This window comes from Bos indicus x Bos taurus, chromosome 24 (assembly GCF_003369695.1).
Source record: "Bos indicus x Bos taurus breed Angus x Brahman F1 hybrid chromosome 24, Bos_hybrid_MaternalHap_v2.0, whole genome shotgun sequence".
Lineage (NCBI taxonomy): Eukaryota > Metazoa > Chordata > Mammalia > Artiodactyla > Bovidae > Bos > Bos indicus x Bos taurus.
Window position 1 is genome coordinate 56,932,942 of NC_040099.1, and position 16,079 is coordinate 56,949,020.

A 16,079-nucleotide genomic window follows, 5' to 3' on the forward strand; every position below is an offset into this window, starting at 1 on the left:
CATGCTTTCAAGGCAAAGATCTGATATTGGTCATAACACTCAACTGTCCAACCAGGACAAATCTAGCAAAAAAAACAAAACCAAGTTTTCAGGCGCCACTGTTTGAATGAACCAGGAGTGTGAGAAAGTGCGCACACACTTCAGTATCATTGTTGCTCAGTCATTAAGTGGTGTCCGCCGCGGAGACCCCATGGGCTGCAGCACGCCAGGCTTCCCTGTCCGTCCCTGTCTCTCAGAGTTTGCTCAAACTCATGTCCATTGTGACACAATTAAATATTTCAGCTGGCAATGATTGAAGCAGAATTCAGGTTTCTTGAGCCATTCCATGTTCAGATTTAATTCATTTGATGTATGTATCCTGAAACCTTATGATACCAACTTTTCTAATAAAAAAAGAGATTTGAGTGTCACAGAAAGCCGCCTGAACTGGGAGAAGTTACTCATGGGGCTTCTTACAATGGAATCTCAATTGTTAGGCGATTAGAACAGAATTCCCAAGAATGATATTTACAAAGTCCAGGCACAACCTGGATGAAAGGATTTTAATTGTATAGTTTTTAGAAATAATGAAAGAAATGGTTAGCTTTTGTCTTCCTCTGAGGATTCCCATATTAAGTCAGAAACTGCAGGATCCTAACTTAGGATGCTTTAGTTTTAGGGTCAACTCAGAATTTTCTTTTTCCAGCTCGTAACATCTTAGTGAATTTCCCATTTCCACCGATGTGGGGAAGCATGTTCATGGGCCATCTTCAGGATCCTGACAGCAGGGCTTTCGCGGGCCGATTTAAGACCTTAGAGATGCAATACCGAGGATGCAGGCGAGGGCTCTAGGCTTACACACCGGCACTCGCCTACAGGCACACAGGTGTGAGTTCCTGCTTACAGCCGCCAGCTTTAAGCTCTGCCCTCTGGCTAACAGAGAAGTGGGCTCCTTGCCCATCCCGCCTCCTCCCGCCCCTCCCACAGGCCCCAGCCCCGGAGCGGAGGGAAGAACACAGCAGAGTCCTAGGATCACAGCCCCACGAGGTACATTCTGGGGCGGGGGCATGTCCCACTGCTGTGCCCGCGCAGTGGCGGGGACCCACCCTCATGGTGCAAGCTGTATTCTGGATAAACACAGTGGCGTGAGATTGAGCAAATGACCTCTCTTCTTGCATACCTTAAGGTTCCTTGAATTAAATACCCAATTTATGAGAACAGATTAGCCAAGGGAAAAAAAAATGCAGTGACTTTACTAGGAGACTCATCCCATCAACTCAGTGTATCTTCCCCCAAAAGAAATGAAGAAGAAAATGAAATATCTATTATTATGTAAATGTCCTAAAGTAAATTTAGTATTGTTAATATAATGTACCTTCGGACAGGCCAGTCTGGACAATTTGGAACAGAAAATCCACTGACTCTTCATATAGCTACATAATCATCATTGTCTAAATAATTTCAGCCATAAAGAAAAATGTGACAGAACCCTGGAGAAATGTCACATTCTGCTTAGGGGATTACTTGAGCAGGGATGTGTACTCTGAGGTACTACCAGGGAAAGTCATGGGTTTTTACCAGTCAGCATCGACTAGCCATGGATGTACATTTAAAGGGCTTTTAATAATGAGTTCCATTTCTCCTGATACAAAACAAATTTTCTTTGGGTGCAACAATTTCCTTTAACCTTAAAAAGGTCAGTTGTTCCAGAATGCATATTCTATAGAAGAGTTCCTTCCTCTTGTGCTAAATAGACAGGGTTCTGAGCCTTATAATAACCCTGGCAAGCTAAACTGCCTCATCATCACAGCTTCTGCAAGTTTGCTGTATAAGGTGATTCATCACTTAAAGCCAGGTCTGGGCACAAGTGCAGCTTAAAGAAAGTGCCAGCTGTACACTGCTAATTACCAGGCAAACATTTGTATTTCAAAGTTGACAGACAGGATAATAATTCCCACAGACCATTAGTTCTAAGAAGAGCGACTGTTGATTCCATCCCACCAAATGCTCCACCTTCAGGCATGGGCCCCTACCCATCTTTAGTTAGTAACAATTGAAGGCAACACTTCTTAGATCAACAAATGCCTAGGCAGTGATCCTCATAATTAAATCCCCCTGTGCCTCTCACTGGGCTTCCCTGGTGGCCCAGATGGTAAAGACTCTGCCTGCAATGCAGGAGACCCAGGTTCGATCCCTGGGTCAGGAAGATCCCCCAGAGAAGGGAGTGGCAACCCACTCTAGGATCCTTTCCTGGAGAATTCCATGGGCAGAGGAGCCTGGCGGGCTATATAATATAATACAGCCCTTGGTGTGGCAGAGTCAGACACAACTGAGCCACTAACACTTTCACTTTGCCTCTCACTACAAAGGCCAGTCTGGCGCAACTTAGAGTCAAGGATGCTTTTCCTGACAGCCGAGGCACTGTTGATTTAAAGTTTCCTTAGCAATAAGGGTCTTCAGACACCGTAGCCAGAGCTGTTGGTTGGACTTTCCCCGCAGCATCTCTAAAATAACATACATTCAGCGAGCAGTGCAGGTGAGCAGGCCCTCGGCGAATTTCCTGGAGGAGGCAGAAGGGTTGCAGGCAGGACCAGCCTTCCAGCGCCAACCCACAGAGCTCATTTCACTGAGGAACAGTCCTTCAAAGTCCACCTTGAACCCAGTTCCCCCAAAGTGGGCAGAAACAGAAGGGGACAGCTCTAAACAACTGTCTATGCCATGTACCCTCTTCTGGAAACAAATCTACTAATAGGAAAGCCAATTTGGGGGAAAAAAAATGTAGATGCTACTCAAATTTCAGAGCTGTTATCAGTGGGGGAAAATTATTAATGAAAGTGAATGGCATGTTTCTTGCATTACAAATTAAATTCCTCCTAATAATTTTTATTAGTAACAAATTTGGATTGCTTTTAAAACAATATATTTTTATTTGGTGTGCTGGGGTCTTAGTGTGACACGTGGGATTTTTAGTTGTGGCACGTGGGGTCTGGTTCCTGATCGGGGATCAAACCCCGACCCCCTGCATTGGGAGCACAGAGTCTTAGTCACTGGACTCCCAAAAGTCCCTGAATTACTTTTGATTTAACAGAGACAATGAGTCATACTGGTTAAAGTCTTAATAATATCGTATTTATTAATATAGTAAACCCTGAATATAGAAGATCTATGGCTCCATGAAAACTTTCACTGGCTTAAAAAAAAATCAAATAAATGCTTTTTTGAAGAACAAAGTTGTACAATGGCATCTTAAATATCCACTAAAAATGACTTAACATGAAATATAATTATATATTATAATTGTCACATTAGAGTGGTTCTTTTCCTTTTCTCCAAATTTCCTATAGCATGGTTACATAATTTTTATAATAAAAATTGTAAATTAAGAAAGAATTTGAAGTTACAAAACATAGTCGGCTTTTCAAAAATCTTCAAACAAATAAGGCAGGAAAGGGGATATTCAACCACGATGAAGAAGATGCTGGGTGGAGAGGTCGGGGAGGAGCTGTGGGCGGGCAGCCCTTCATTTCCAGCTGCACTGCCCCTGGAGACAGCAATCAGGAGCCCCCTCTCCTGCGCCACCAGGATTCCCACCAAGGTGGGGAGGACAAATGCACAACTGCTACACGCTTACGAGCCCTGCGTGCCTGGGAACCTCAAGGCACTTTTGGAACCTAGGCTTGATTAGGTCTGATGGTGAGGAACGTGAGGATCACACACGAAGACCGAAAGGACCGATCAACAGTGACCTCCCAGGAGCAGTCACTGTGGGAACCACACCATCAGACCGGCATTCCGTAACCCACGGGCTGAGGGAAAGAGCAGGCGCCTTTCTTTTCTAAAATTATATCTCCTTTACTCAACTATGTTCACTTCAAAAAACAAGTGCGGGACTTTAAACAGACCTCACGCACACTGCCTGGAGAAGGAAGTGGCAGCCCACTCCAGCATCTCTGCCTGGAGAATCCCATGGATGGAGGAGCCTGGGGGCTACAGTCCGTGGGTCGCAAAGAGTCGGACAGACTGAGCGACTAAACCCCCACCCCCACCATGCACACTGACAGCCCACAAAACAAACTCTTCACACCCTTGCACGGTTGTTTTTTGGGGGGGTGGGGGTGTTGCTACAAAACCAAAATCGGTACTGAGAATGTGTATGCATTTCAGAAGATACATTTTTAAAACTCATTTTTAAAAATGGTCTAGTGGACATTCCAAACTAGTAACCCAGGGAGGAGGGACCATAAATGCTTACTGTGTTGGTCTATAAAAGTAGAAAGCCCTCAAGAAGGACTTCAGAGCCCCTTCCTGGAGAAAGCACACAGTTTGTGGCCAGAGGCTAAGCCGGCACGGATGTAACCTCCTCCCTAACGGCCGGATGCGCCCTCCTCCTCCTCGGAGGTGTCGGGAGGCGGGCACGCGCACCTCCCAGCGGCGTGCCGCCAGGGTCACAGCTGCTGGCTGGTGAAGAAGGATTTGGTCTCCCTGCAGGTGGGGTTCACGCAGAGCGGACAGCTCAGAGTCAGCTGTGTGGAGCAGCGCTCCTTGGACTGGAGGTGTGAGTGGACCAGGTCGGCCAGGGCCTGCAGGACAGACGGGAAGGACAGACGGTCAGAAGCGCAGACACCGCTGCTCCCCACGCCGCCTCTGCGCCCCCATCTGCCCAGGGGAGCACTAGGGCGTGGGGCTTCTCTTCACCTGAATTATTTATTTGCACCCTTTGAACCCAATTCTATAACGTCTTCCTTTCCTAAGAATTCTCAGCTTAGAGAAAAGGCGAAAATTCAGGTTTTAGAAAACGAAATCCCCACACCCCACCTGCCGAACCTTGTCTCTGGAAGGCAGATTTTAAATTAGACGTCGTGATGGGTGGGTAGAAATAAGAAAACAGGGACTCTCTGAAGGAGGAGAGAGCCGGAGTATAAGGGATTCGATTTTATTTTTCTAATTAATTGGAACTCAAAATGTTCTAATATGTGAGAAAACCAATATTCTGTAAGAGTTTCTCAGAGGACCGCTCTCCGACATGCTCTACTAAAATGGTTGTAACATTAGAGATACCTTCGAGAACAGTGGGTTTCCATTAAGAGACTCCGCTCTTCTGATGTTTTCAAGTCCACACTGAATCAAATGAGAAAAGGGAGGAAAAACACATACACATTTTGTTTTCCTTTTTTTTTTTTTTAAAGAAACTGCTACAAAAAAATAAATACATATACAGATACACACACAACTCAAAGTCTTGGTACCCAAGTATTCACAGACCACCCAGAAACGAAAAACAGTCCTGATACCAGGCACAGACATTGATTTTTACCTATTATCAAATTGCTCATCAATTTCTATTCCCATCCCCCAGCCCATGACCTTCCAATGGGTGCTTTGTTTCCAAACCATTTTTGAGGCTCTATAGGATAGAATACTCAAATAATTTAAATCTGCTTACCATTCTTTTTTAGTCCACCTTTCTAATGCCTACTTATAGACTCTACCTAAGCAGAATGTGGCTTTAGAGACTTAAATTTTTATGCATGCTTTGATTCCAAGTGCCAAAAGAGGTAAATTAATTTAATGTGTATTGAAACTAGATTGGATCTAATATGCAGAGTTGGGATTTTAAATATATTCTTACCTAGAAAAATCTAAGTTAAAAAACTAAGGATTATATTTCACAACCATCCTTACTCCCCTCTCCAAAAATATCCTGTTAATTCCAGCTAATTATCCCGCAAATAATTGAGAAATATCTAACTATTATTTACTCAGGTAGCTAGGATCTACTCTTTCCCTTTCTGGAATGCTGATGGCTTTTCGGTTGCTGTATCTTTTAAGTTAGAAGACTGGAAACAGGAAAATGGTGAGATTCAGCAAACACACAGTTCTCAACAGAGCGAACATATTCTAAAACTTCATATAGAGGTAAGCTGGTTATTCTGCTGTTGGTCACTGTTCTCAAACACTGTTTTGTTTTGGCCACACCACACAGCAAGCAGGTTCTTAGTTCCCTGACCAGGGATGCAACCCTCACCCCGTGCAGTGGAAGCGTGCACTTTTAATCACTGGACCACAAGGGAAGCCCCTAGAAAGCATCACTAAATGAAGTCCATAGACAACCCTACAATCTCATTTTAGCCAGTTACAACTTTCACATAAATTTCTTATCAAAACTGCTGACAAGCGCCTTAGGCGCCCTCTACCTTTAGGACCAGCAGGCACACACAAAAAACGGGGCGGGGGTGGCGGGGGTTGCTGCTGAAGCTCCCCCCAACCCACTCTCCACCCTGCCCGGCACCTGCCACCTGGTCTCAGAGAGGGAGACCACCCAGCACATGTGGGATGACCAGTGCCGGGAGCTGGGATGGAGGATGAGCGGGGACGTCTCTTTGGGTCCCCAGGGTTCCACGGTTCCCACAGAAACAACACTAGGAAAGGGGGCGCAGGTTCAGGCCGGCCCTCAGAAGCCCTGAGATGGGTCAACAGTGGTTTTCCTCCACGTGGATGACAATCACATCCATCTTCCATTACAAGACACTCAGGATGGTTGGTATTTGTTATTTCAATAATCAGATTGATCACAGCATAGTAGCAAACAGCTAATTAAGTGAGTGCATAAAAGAGGTCAGGGAAATTACAACACATAACTGCTCCAGAGTTCATCCCATGGTCTTTCTTAAATGAGGAGGATTCTAGGGCCTCGAAACCCAGCAGAAGCAGCATCACAGCCTGAGCAAAGGGCGGTGTTAGGTGAAGAAAGGAATTATACAGACAACAATAAAATTCTTTTCTTCCAAACTGGTGAGAAGCACACTTATTTTTTTTCTCAAGGAAATGTGGTTTTCACTACTTTCAATGGGTACAGTAACTCAAACTAAACACAATGATGTTGCCTGCAGTGATGCCCGGTCACCCGTTTTGCAAAGGCACGGAAGTGCTTTCCCCCTGCAAACGTGGAGATGAAGTCGATTTGCTCAGATCAGAACTCGGATGAAGTATTATCCGGAACGATGAGGCCACAGTACATGCGAACACATACCAAGCGATATTTCTGAATGATACAATTAGATCACTGCAGAGAGAGTTACCTTTTAAAACAAATCACGTTTCAAAAAAATCAAATCAAAATGGGATAAATAACCACACTTACCTCACTGGCTAGAACTTGAGAGTACTCGATGTCCAGCTCATAGAGCGTTTCGATGTGATCGCTGGTAAATGCTATTGGCACTAAAAGGATGTTCTTCCTTCCCCTCTTACAAAGCCCTTTGATGGCCTCGTCTGTCTGAGGACCCAGCCAGGGCATCGGGCCAACCTATGAGAAAGCAGGAGGAGTGCACACAGGGACCGTGTCTCACCACAGCCCACTGCCCCGGACACACTCACATGCACACACATGCACACACGCACACACACAGCCTCCCTGTAAGAGTGAGGGCCACGCTTTACACCTCGCTAATGGGTTTTGGTATTTCTTTATTAGGCTTGAATCCGTCTGCTGCTGCTAAGTCTAGAAGCTGGCAAAATATAAATAAGAATTTCTGTGATTTCAACTGAAAATAATCTCTTGTTTGAATGGAATCAATGGAATTCTGCTCATCACTTGTTTTCCTCTCCATCATATTTGCTTGCAGAATTCCTCCTGCTCATATGAGCAGTCAGGTTATTGCAGAACATTCTGTCTGCGTGAAAAGGCCAAATCTGATCATTTTATAACCAAGTCCTAAAATAGACATCCTCCAAAGAGCTGGCCCCCTGCAAGCGTGAGGAAGTCACCTACCTTGGGACCACCTGCAAACGTGAGGAAGCCACCTACCTTGGACTGCCAAACAAGTCGGTAGGGGTTGGAGTAACCCAGCTTGTCCATGACTCTCTGGACAGTGGCGCCTACCTCTTGAGGATAGGGGTCCCCTCTGTTGACCACCTGCAGCAGAGACACAAGAGTTCAGTCGCCAACACTGTGCAGGGTTCTGAGAGCCTGGGGCTGGGCGGGGAGGCGGCCTGAGCCCTGGGCTGGAGGCTGCCCCTCGTCCTCCGCACTAATGCCCACGCCAGCTGAGCTCAGGGCCCAACTTACTTGGATGGATTTCATCGGCCAAAGGCACACAGGGTACCAGATCAGCTCTCGGGTTCCTAGGAATGCATCAGATTCTACATCCACGCCACCCAGAGGAGACTGACAACACACACCACAGGAGGATGGGTTTCTCCAGCCCCCCGGCTGGAACAGGGACGACACAGAGACGCTGGCACGGGATGGGCCTTCACTTTTGGTACTTACCTGAAGGGCTGATTTTAATTTTTGACTGTGCTCTGCAGCTTGCAGGGTCTCAGTTCCCCAAACAGGGACTGAACCTGGGCCATGGCAGTGAAAACCCAGGATCTTAACCACTGGACTGCCCAGGGAACTCCCTGATTTTAGAAATGGAACTGAAAGAGTACTGTACGGACAGTGTATAGAACTACTGAGTTCACGGGGACCAGGTGAAGAAAAGGGGTGAACACTAGAGGAGTAAGAGAAAGAAGCAGCATGTGGTTTGGATTCCAGGCTCCTTGAGAACACGGTCTGTGCCTTCGAGCTCCTTCCAGTTCCTTCTCCCCACTCCTCCCACAGCAGTGGACCACGGCCATGCTTTGAGCGCAGTCAGTGTCTGCAAGCGCTCCTCACCTTTGAAAGTGTGCAACAGACATTTTCTTTTTACTGCTTTAATATTTAGCTGTATCGTTTCTCTTTAGTTGCTAAGTCGTGTCCAGTTCTTTTGAGACTCCATGGAACATAGCCCACCAGGCTCCCCTGTCCATGGGATTCTCCAGGCAAGAATACTTGAGTGGATTGCCATTTCCTCCTCCAGGGGAATCTTCCAGACCCAGGGATCGAACCCGCGTCTCCTGCATTAGCAGGTAGATTCTTTACTATTCAGCTACCTGGGAAGCCCATTTAGTTGTGTACCAACTTTCTAACCCCCCATCCTGCTTTATTTCTTCCCACAACACTTATTACCTTCTATTGTTTCATACTACTTTCTTATCTGTTATGCTTATTATCTGTCTCCTCCCCCTCATTCCCTGAATGCGAAGATTTTTTTGTTCTGTTTTGTTCATTCCCCTGTTTTGTGGTAGGGGATAGAACAGTGCCTGGAATAGTAGGTGTTCAATAAACACTGTTGAGATGAAATGATGAGCTATTCTTTGACAATCTCCAAGTAGCTCACTTAAGATATTTTTAATCACAAAGAGACAATAATGACTTTATAATGGGCAAATCCAGAAGACACCACCTTAGGCTGATGACCACGGATCACTTCAGGAGTAGTGAGATTAACTGGCAGCATGTACTCCCAGCATGATGCACTCAGAAGCACAGGCCACTGGCGGGGGGAGGAGGGGTTATTCTTCCTGATAATAAACAACCTCAGTCTACGCATGAGAAAACACCCAACACATCCAAATGGAGGAGCATGCTGCGGAATAACTGTGTGTGTTTGTGTGTGCACTAGTTGCTCACTCATGTCCAACTCTTTTCGACCCCATGGACTGTAGCCCGCCAGGCTCCTCTGCCCATGGGATTCTCCAGGCAAGAATACCGGAGTGGGTTGCCATGTCCTTCTCCAGGGGGTCTTCCCAACTCAGGGATCGAACCCGGGTCTCCTACATTGCAGGCAGATGCTTCACCATCTGGGCTACCAGCATTGCTACAAAATCATGCTTCAAAAATATCAAGTTCAGGAAAGACAAATGACAGGAGGAGGAACTGTCCCAGATTGGAGGAGCCTAAGGAGCTGGGACAAGTAACTGCCCTGGGAGATCCTGGGAGAGGAAAACAACCCCTGAGGAGGAGCTGGTGAAAAGTGAGTGAAGTCCTCAGTTAACAGCTCTGCACCTCCACTCAGTTCTCAGTTTCCATTGCTAGACTTCCGGTTATGTGAGATGTCAACGTTAGGAGACGCTAAGGGAACTCTGTACTATTCTGTAACTTTTCTGTAAGTCCAAAATGACTTCAACATACATTATATATATATATATATATATATATATATATATACACACATTATTAAGGGGGAAAGGGGCTTCCCAGGTGGTGCCAGTGGTAAAGAACCCACCTGTCAGTGCAGGAGACATAAGAGACAGGGGTTCAATCCCTGGGTTGGGAAGATCCCCTGGAGAAGGAAATTGCAATCCACTCCAGTGCTCTTACCTGGAGAACCCCATGGACGGAGGAGCCTGGTGGGCTACAGTCCGTGGGGTCACAGGATTGAACACACCCGAAGCGCTTAGCACGTAAGGGGGAGAAGTCATTAGGAGCAAATGCAGGCGAACAGCAGAGCTTGAGCTCCACAATCCCTCTGCCTTCCCGACCCCATCCTGACCCTCCTGACTTCATGGTGTGCCTCAGTTCTACCCAAGACCCTGGGCAGAAAAACAAAACAAAACAAAACAAAAACCTGGAAGCCGCGTGTTCAGTCCCTGAGGGGGAGAAAGGGAAGTGAGGGGAGAGAAAAGCAGAGAGAAAACAGCACCTGGAACTGTTCACACATGAACACGTGTTTCCCCCTCTCCCGCTTCCCTCTGGCCCTTCAGCCGCTGCCTCATTACACACAGGCGGGTATAAAAAAAGGATGAGGGCCGAGCAGGAGTACGGACGTGTGAAGAAGCTGCGCGCGGTACCGGAAAGGAGGGCAGGCAGGCTTCCCGAAGAGCAGCTTGCTTCTCTCTAGAGCTGCCTACTGCCGGATCGTGCCCCCCGGGCGAGAGGGAGACATAGGCTGCGAAGGGCTCGCCCCTGGCGACCGCCAGGTGGCGCCACAGGCCAGCCAGAAGGGGGGCCCCAGAGAGGACCCTGGGTTAACTCATTAACTCTGCAGCTAAAACCTTAATGATGCCTACAGCAGTAATTCTCCGCCTCTCCAGCTTTGAGAGCGATGTTTTCAGGACACAGTGCTAGCTGCGAGCTGATGAAATGGGCTGCTCACCCCAGGCATTTCTGTACATCATACATATACCAGCTCCATCATTCTTGTCTCCAAAAATGCGATAGTCATGGCTGCTGCTGCTGCTGCTAAGTTGCTTCAGTCGTGTCCGACACTGTGCGACCCCATAGATGGCAGCCCACCAGGATGGCACAGAGGTGCTATTTTAACAAACACCCGGTGTCATATGAGAAACCAAGGAGCAACCAGATCATAACTGGATACACTTTACATTCACTGGCCAAAATGTGCTCCTGAGCCTTGGCAAATGAAAAACTAATCACTTCCTGGAATTCAAACAACTTCTGTCAAGTCTTGAGGACAAAAAGAATGGGGTTGAGAGCGCTCAGTCTGAATATGGAAGCCCTACCATCCAAGTTCCTTGAACAGGGCAGGCGAAAACAGCCTTCTTTAATTGTCCCATTTAATAAAATTCTCACATAGGAATGGATCTTCAACTTATCATTTTAAAGGAACTTAGGAACATAATATCTACTCACAATATCATAGTCTGAATTAATTGTTATTAGGTTTCAAGAGCTTCCCTGGTGGCTCAGCTGGTAAAGAATCCACCTGCGATGTGGGAGACCTGGGTTCGACCCCTGGGTTGGGAAGATCCCCTGGAGAAGGGAAAGGTTACCCACTCCAGCCTTCTGGGCTGGAGAATTCCATGGACTACATGCCCATGAGGTTGCAAAGAGTTAGACATGACTGAGCGACTTTCATTTTCAGGTCTCAAGAAATGAGTCTAGCTAAATTAGCACCAAGCTCAGTTTGAGATTTTAGAGTCCCTCCTTGCACTGGGCTTAGGCTGAATGGAAACTGGACCCACGTTAAACCTTTTGACCCCTCTACCACTGGGTCATCAACGAAATGTTCTTACTTACAGACATTGGCAGTGAGTGAGCAGAAAAAAGAATGACCACCTCGCGTCTCTTCTCAGGAGGAAAGTGATCCAGCTCTTTCAGAATATGGTCAGCAAAGCACTGCGGGAACACCAAGAAAGGGGGGATACGGAGGGGGCGGGAAGAAAGACATGGAAGGAGAAGAAAATAGTCTGTGTGAGTGACACCACAAATCTCAGCGAAGCCCTCAAACACAGCAACTGTCTCTGTTAAGGGAAAAAAACCCTGAAAACTGTACAGTGTCTCTAGCTTTGGTTCATCATCAGAATGGCTCATAACGGTTCCAGGGGCCTGGGGAATTTGATGGGAAACTTCTAAAGCTTGCTAATGGCTCACTGAAAATGAACGCTCTGGACCTGCTTCCCCGTGGGAGGCACAGGGCACATTTCCAGATGGAAAGGAAACGCAGATGGGAAGGAGGAGTTGTTTTAAGACCTCTCACTTGCTCCGTTAGCAGGAAAACCGCTTACAGGGTCTTTCTGAATCTCCCTTAGTTTGGCTTTCAGGCATATCACATTAAAATACATTAGACAGAAGTAACCGGGGGATAAGAAAATATGGTTCCTTTTTTACGACCTTGGCCTCCCTGAGTCAGTCTTCATAATGACCTTCCTAACAGCAGACGAGACGGTTGCACCACTCTCGTTCAATTCACAGAGGAGAGACGTGGCTGACTGGGGGGCCCGTCGGGTCCCATCTGTGGAACCTGGGCCAGAAGGCAGCTCCCGCTCCTCCACATCTCTGTCCACCAGACCAGCCAAGCCCCTTCCATGGCCGGCACGTCCAGAGTCACATCAGTAGGTGCTGAAATACCAGACCTGAGGAGGCTTCCTTTCATCTCTCTCTCTAATCATGCTGTCATTCAACTTATAAAGCAAAGGGCTACAAAGGACATGAACGGGTGAACTGACAACACTGGAGTATGAACGCAGGTTGGACAGATTTCAGTGTCAATATGAAGTTTACTGAAGTTGAATACTGTATCATTGCAATGGAAAAGAATACACTGTTTAGGTGTAAAGAGTGGTTTTATATGTCTGTGTGTGTGTATGTATATACATCTTATTCTCAAAAGGTTCAGGAAAAAATTATGTATACATAGACACACATATGCACACACATAAAGGGTATGCAAATGATAAAGTGGGATAAATTTTAACACAGGAATCTAAATAAAGAGATGGGGGTTCCTTATATACTATTCTGGGAACTCTTATGTATGCTTGAAATTATTTCCAAATAAAAATGTTTTTAAACATAATATTAAAAAAAATTATAAAGGACAGTTTACCAAAACCATGTAAATTTGCACTTGTTGGCATTTTTGATACATCAGTGTTTAATACGACAGGATGAGCAATTACTCCATAACAAATATTGGAATATTATTAGTTTTCTCAGAACCCTCAGGTTTTGATAAATTAATGCTCAAAGGCACAAAATGGTGCCTAGAGAGTTCGCTCCCTTTTCAAAATTTATAATTTACCTACAGAGTGAATGGGATAGGATTAAACACCAACATAAACAATATTTTCTGGTGGTCTTTTCAGTGTTAGTAGACTAAGGATGCTCAGAAAAGATTATATTTGTACAAGCCCAGATAAGGAGGCCCAGAGCAAAGTTTAAAGACAGCCTGCAACATACATTTACTCTAAATATTCCAGCAGTTAGATAACAGAAGCAAAAGGACTATTTTCAGTAATTACTACTTATCATAAGTAGAAATGTAGATTAACCACAAGATTTTTAGTTCCAGCTTTTGTTGTTTAGTTTGGGTTTTTTTTTTTTTTCCATTTCCACTAGATATCAAATCTCCTTCTTGTGTAATCCACATAATACTAATAAACTCTAAATTTTTGTTTCCTCCAGATTTTAGTAGGATTTCTCTTTTTATCATCTTGCATGCAAGTAGAGACACAATTTGTTACGGCTTATAGCAGACTCTAAGCCGTTGTCAGCACTGAGGAGCCGTGGGCAAGCAGAAGTGCCCTGAAATTATCTAAAACCCATCTGCGGTATTTTCCAGGCGCAGCCCCTCTGCAGAATGAAAGCGGCAGGCGGCTCTCAGAGGTTTCAATCACACCATCAAGGAGGGTGGATAAATGCCTCTAAAATTCCCTTTCATTTTATGAAGGAAGACTTCCTCAGTTAAGAGACCTTTCCATCTTTCTGCTTCCCCCCTTTTCAAAGGACTGAATTTTAATGCAAATCTAATTACTGCCTCGATCAGGGCAGGCAGATGCTGCACAGATCCCCGCTTCTCTGCTGCCACATGGCAGTGCTGACCTGAGACACCCCTCGTTTCCAACCCCGGGCCTCCGAGCGGAACAGGCAGGCCAGGCTGGGGCTGCAGGCGGTCTGGACGGGAACCGCCTCCCTGGAAAGAGCGAACTCGGTGGGGACACCGCACCTGGACCAAAACGACACCCACCCCTGAGAGAAGGCGCCTTCTTCCCACTTCTCGCTTAAAACTGAATTTCGGCCTCTGCGTTAACCCTTGACAGCACCTACGTGCCTAAGGAAGACGCGGACCGCTCGGGGCAAGCCGGCCAGTGTTCCGCGAGGTCCACCACCACCTAGTGGTGACAGATGTAAGTGCCGCCGGGCTGCAGAAAAAGCGCTGAAGCAGGCACTTTGCCGAGAACGTCCGAGGAGTGAAACACAAACTAGACGAGCTCCCCGTCACTTAGTGTTTCTTCTACCGAAACTAACTCAAAGGTAGAAAACTTCCACCAGCGGAACCAAGCAGTGTGTGTATGATGGAGGACAGTGCCCAGTAGCGGTCCTGTAGTCAAAGGGTGAGAAGGTGTATAACAGCAGCATTTCAGAGCTTTGCAATTGTGCTTTTAACTGAGTCTCTTAAAACCAAGCATCTGTTACTAAAAATATTACATATATAAACTGCGTAGGAGAAATATGAAACTTCTAATATAGACACTTTCTCAACTGAAGCGTTAAATTTATTCTATGTCTCAGAGCACGTAGATATAGTCCCTTTAAAACCTTTAGGTCTTGATACTTTAATGGATTTAGAAAATAGAGAATCTATTAGTCGGTTATTCAATCTATGAATGGAGATTAGATAAACACCCTGCTTAATTCTTTTCCCTTGCATATTCTTTAACGTTCTTTTGGTCACTGTGAAATACAAAATTCAAAACATAATTCTGCTATAGTTTGTAACTAATACTATTAATCTGAAGAAAAGGAAGAGTTAAACCTTTAACCTTTACATTTCTTTTCTCCTGGCATAATAAATCAAGACTCAAATACCTTTTTTTTTAAATTCCTCAGAACACAATTTAAGGACGAGAACAGTAGGCTTGGAAGGACACCCACAGACCAGGCAGGGACGAGAGCCTGGCCCACGGCGGAAGCGGGGCGACAGCAGCCGGCGGTGGTCGCTCACCTGGATGAGGAGGGGGTGCGTGGGCCACCTGTCGATCGTGCTCCACTTCATGGTGGGCTTCCTGCCCACTTCATTGTAGTATCTGTAAATGGCATTTAAGCTGCTGCCTGAAATACACAGGGGCTACTTAGTGCATGTGGGTTATGGTGAAAGTAAAAAAACAGACTAGTAAAGGCAGTAATTATAAGCTCAAAGCAGGTGATTTCTGCACTGAGTCAGTCTAATTACAATCATTTCAATACTCTAAAATGCATATAGATCTAACTACCCTGCAAATGCAGATCACTAAAAAGCAATCAATTTCAACGACCTTTCTAAGATTAGTGAGGCCACTTCTCTAGAGAAGCACAGTGGTGGTGGATTTATGAAATATAAGCAGTCGTTATTTGCAAGGACCAAGTCTTACAACAGAAAGCATGTTACATTTTTTCCCCCGTTATGAAGGGAATCAACCCCATTTACAGGGTGGGAAAGAAAGGAAAAAGAAACGAGGTGTGACCCCAGCACGCTACCACAATCGTCGTTTCATTCTAACTGGTGCTTTCCAGTGATTTTTCCCTATAGCTGTGATGTTTCACAAATTAATTTCAGTACATGGGCACTTTTGTATCCTGAATACTTAGGGCATTTTTACTTAGCATCATGAGATGAATATTTTCCACATTATAATAAAAGCTTTATAATCATCCTTTTTAATGGGCCATTGACAAGAATAACAGCTTATTAAGGCTTCTAAGCTCATTCTCTATTTTTATCTGCTTTATTAAATTATCCTCACTCCCTAGAATAAGTTAAATGGGTACCAAATCCTTGTAGGTAATCTATCAA

The 16,079-nt window shown here is 45.6% G+C and overlaps 1 protein-coding gene across 1 annotated transcript in view; it reads right to left on the reverse strand.

Moving 5' to 3' along the window:
* Positions 1-3,086: 3,086 nt before the first annotated feature.
* The window catches only part of FECH (ferrochelatase), a 35,763-nt gene continuing 22,770 nt past the window's right edge, over positions 3,087-16,079 (reverse strand). The window contains exons 6-11 of the mRNA XM_027525592.1: positions 15,252-15,358; positions 11,825-11,923; positions 7,787-7,894; positions 7,121-7,285; positions 5,038-5,097; positions 3,087-4,559 (exon numbers count right to left, since the gene is read on the reverse strand). Of these exons, the coding sequence (XP_027381393.1) occupies positions 4,425-4,559; positions 5,038-5,097; positions 7,121-7,285; positions 7,787-7,894; positions 11,825-11,923; positions 15,252-15,358 (674 nt within the window). The 3' untranslated portion in view covers positions 3,087-4,424. The remainder of the gene's footprint in view (positions 4,560-5,037; positions 5,098-7,120; positions 7,286-7,786; positions 7,895-11,824; positions 11,924-15,251; positions 15,359-16,079) is intronic.